Source organism: Rhineura floridana, chromosome 3, assembly GCF_030035675.1.
Source record: "Rhineura floridana isolate rRhiFlo1 chromosome 3, rRhiFlo1.hap2, whole genome shotgun sequence".
In the NCBI taxonomy this organism is placed as follows: Eukaryota; Metazoa; Chordata; class Lepidosauria; order Squamata; family Rhineuridae; genus Rhineura; species Rhineura floridana.
The window spans coordinates 223,088,040-223,092,078 of record NC_084482.1 but is presented as its reverse complement, the minus strand read 5'-3'; the positions used below and the strand labels follow the sequence as shown (position 1 = coordinate 223,092,078).

The following is a 4,039-nucleotide window of genomic DNA, read 5'->3' as shown; positions in this document are numbered from 1 at the left end:
GAACCAGGTCTTCTCTTGATGTGTCCAAAGTAGGATAACCTCAATTTCATCATTTTGGCTTCTAGTGATGGTTCTGGTTTAATTTGTTCTAACACCCATTATTTGTCTTGTTTGCAGTCCATGGTATGAGCAAAGCTCTCCTCCAACACCACATTCCAAAGGAGTTGATTTTTCTCTTATCCGCCTTTTTCACTGTCCAACTTTCACATCCATACATAGATATTGGAAATACCATGGTCTGAATGATCCTGACTTTAGTGTTCAGTTATACATCCTTGCATTTGAGACCTTTAATAGTTCTCTCATAGCTGCCCTCCCCAGTCCTATCCTTCTTCTGATTTCTTGACTATTGTCTCCATTTTGGTTAATGACTGTGCCGAGGTATTGATAATCCTTGACAAGTTCAATGTCCTCATTGTCAACTTCAAAGTTACATAAATCTTCTGTTGTCATTACTTTAGTCTTTTTGACATTCAGCTGTAGTCCTGCTTTTGTGCTTTCCTCTTTAACTTTCATTAGCATTGGTTTCAAATCATTACTGGTTTCTGCTAGTAGGATGGTATCATCTGCATATCTTCAATTATTGATCTTTCTCCCTCCAATTTTCACACCTCCTTCTTCTTGGTCCAATCCTGCTTTCCGTAGGATATGTTCTGCATATAGATTAAATAGGGTGATAAAATACACCCCTGTCTCACACCCTTTCCGACTGGGAACCAGTCGGTTTCTCCATATTCTATCCTTACAGTAGCCTTTTGTCCAGAGTATAGGTTGTGCATCAGGACAATTAGTTTTTCATGATCTACACAGTGAAAGGCTTTGCTGTCATGTATAAAGCACAGGGTGATTTTCTATTGAAATTCCTTGGTCCATTCCATTATCCAATGTATGTTGGCGACATGATGTCTAATGCCACTTCCTTTTCTAAATCCAGCTTGGACATCTGACATTTCTTGCTCCACATATGGTAAGAGCCTTTGTTGTACAATCTTGAGCATTACTTTATTTGCATGGGATATTAAGGCAATAGTTCAATAATTACTGCATTCCCTGGGATCCCTTTTCTTTGAAATTGGGATGTATATTGAACACTTCCAGTCTGTAGACCATTGTTAAGTTTTCTATATTTGTTGACAGATTTTTCTCAAAATTTGGACAGATTCAGTCTCAGTAGCTTGTAGCAGCTCTATTGATATGACATCTATTCCTGGTGATTTGTTTCTTCCAAGTATTTTAAGAGCAGCTTTCACCTCACATTCTAAAATTTCTGGATCTTCATCATACGGTTCCTCCGTGAATGAATCTGTCATCTTTGCATCTCTTTTATAGAGTTCTTCAGTGTATTGCTTCCATCTTCTTTTTATTTCATCTCGGTCAGTCAGTGTGTTCCCCTGTTGATTTTTCAACATCCCTACTCTTGTTCAAATTTGTTTTTCAGTTCTCTAATCTTTTGGAATAGGTCTCCTGTTCTTCCCTTTTGGTTTCTATACAATAACTATTGTAATAGTTCTCTTCCCTGTTTTCAAAGTTTGATAGAAATATCTGTGGGCTATAGGTACGTTCTTAAACAGCAATGTTTTTTGTGTATTAGTTGGTGTTATGTTGGTGTTATGTTGTATTAGATGCTGTGTGACAAAAACTACTAAGTCCATCACAAAAACTGATGTTTGAATGATGCAAATCGAGGTAACAATGCCAGAGGGGGAGGATCTCGAGGAAGTAGATAAAGTAATACATGAAATGTCATTAACTGAATATTGAATTTGGCAGATAGAAACTGCCAGGGGGAATATGATGGGGGAAAATTGGAAAACTGAGAGGCTATTTTGGCTTCTGCAGCCATCTTGGGTGCTCACCCATCTCTGTAAAAGCAAAAACCTCTCTGTCTCTGCAAAGGAAAAACTGTCAGGCCACCAAAATATCACGTGAAGGGAAGTGGAACAGCCTGTGGTTAAGGTAAAAGAAGAGTGTCGGGGGTCTGAAACTTCCTATAAAAATCCTGTTGGTCACCCAACTTCCCTGTATGGATCCTTTGATGCACAGAAAGAGTTGAACTCTGCTTAAGGCTTTTTCCACATTCAAAGCATTTATACATCTCTTCCCTTGTACAGATCCTTTGATGTGCCTGAAGGTAGCCATTCTGACGAACAGTCTTTCAATACTACAAACATTTATAAGGTTTTCTCCCTGTGTGAGTTTTTTGATGCGAAGTAACGGTGCTACTCTGACTGAAGGACTTTCCACACTCCAAGCATTCATAAGGTTTGTCCCCTGTGTGACATCTTTGATGCGAAGTAAGGGTGTCACTCCGACTGAAGCTGTTTCCACACTCAAAGCATTTATATGGTTTGTCTCCTGTGTGAGTTCTTTGATGCGAAGTAAGGGTGCTACTCTGACTGAAGGTCTTTCCACACTCCAAGCACGTATAAGGTTTGTCCCCTGTGTGACATCTTTGATGCGAAGTAAGGGTGCTACTCCGACTGAAGGACTTTCCACACTCCAAGCATTTATAAGGTTTGTCCCCTGTGTGACATCTTTGATGCGAAGTAAGGGTGTCACTCCGACTGAAGCTGTTTCCACACTCAAAGCATTTATATGGTTTGTCTCCTGTGTGAGTTCTTTGATGCGAAGTAAGGGTGCTACTCTGACTGAAGGTCTTTCCACACTCCAAGCACGTATAAGGTTTGTCCCCTGTGTGAGTTCTGTGATGCGAAGTAAGGGTGCTACTCCGACTGAAGGACTTTCCACACTCCAAGCATTTATAAGGTTTGTCCCCTGTGTGACATCTTTGATGCGAAGTAAGGGTGTCACTCCGACTGAAGCTCTTTCCACACTCAAAGCATTTATAAGGTTTGTCCCCTGTATGAGTTTTGCTATGCGAAGTAAGGTGGCCACTTTGACTAAAGCTCTTTCCACACTCCAAGCATTTATAAGGTTTGTCCCCTCTATGAGTTTTGCTATGCGAAGTAAGGTGGCCACTTCGACTAAAGCTCTTTCCACACTCCAAGCATTTATAAGGTTTGTCCCCTGTATGAGTTCTTTTATGCGAAGTAAGTTGACTACTCCACCTGAAGCTCTTTCCACACTCCAAGCATATATGACGTTTGTCTCCTTTGTGAGTTATTTGATGTTGAGTAAAGGAGTTTCTCCACCTGAAGCTCTTTCCACACTCAAAGCATTTATAAGGTTTGTCCCCTGTGTGAGTTCTGTGATGCGAAGTAAGGTTGCTACTCTGACTAAACTTCTTTCCACACTCGAAGCATTTATAAGGTTTGTCCCCTGTATGAGTTTTGCTATGTGAAGTAAGGTGGCCACTTTGACTAAAGCTCTTTCCACACTCCAAGCATTTATAAGGTTTGTCCCCTGTATGAGTTTTGCTATGCGAAGTAAGTTGACTACTCCACCTGAAGCTCTTTCCACACTCCAAGCATATATGACGTTTGTCTCCTTTGTGAGTTATTTGATGTTGAGTAAAGGAGTTTCTCCACCTGAAGCTCTTTCCACACTCCAAGCATTTATAAGGTTTGTCCCCTGTGTGGCTTCTGTGATGCAAAGTAAGGAGGTCACTCCGACTGAAGCTCTTTCCACATTCCAAGCATTGATAAGGTTTGTCTCCTGTGTGAGTTTGTCTCTCCTTTACTCTTTTCTCCATCTTGACTCCTCAGTTTCTGCTCCTGCTCCTCAGCTTTTTCCAGTGATATTTCAAATGGTTCTCCCTCAGCCTTGGCTCTCCAGATGTATCCTGATGGAATGAAAAGGAAAGGTGATAAAAGGTGGACAACCCAGTACTTATGCACAGGTAGAATTTACAAACCTAGGATGGATCCTATCTGGCAGGAACAGGGCCCTTTCCATTGCCCAGAGGATAGCTCGCATCCCCTCCCTCCCTCCCACCCTCCCTCCCAAAGTGTTAGCCCCCTGTTACCTGCAACACAAGATAGTGCTGGAAGATGAGAACCCCAGGTCAGAAGGCACTTACTGAGCTACTGGGGAAGAACAAAGGACAAGTACGAGTAACGCTGTGACTAAGGATGCAGCT

The 4,039-nt window shown here is 41.5% G+C and overlaps 1 protein-coding gene across 1 annotated transcript; it reads right to left on the bottom strand.

The window, feature by feature from the left end:
• Positions 1–2,260: 2,260 nt before the first annotated feature.
• Positions 2,261–3,652, bottom strand: LOC133379047 (zinc finger protein 436-like; the record flags this gene model as incomplete). Its single annotated transcript, XM_061613655.1, has 2 exons — positions 3,641–3,652; positions 2,261–3,160 (listed from the first exon to the last, which is right to left on the bottom strand). Coding segments are annotated over exons 1-2 (912 nt in total), but the record flags the coding sequence as incomplete, so codon positions are not given.
• Between the last annotated feature and the right edge of the window lie 387 nt (positions 3,653–4,039).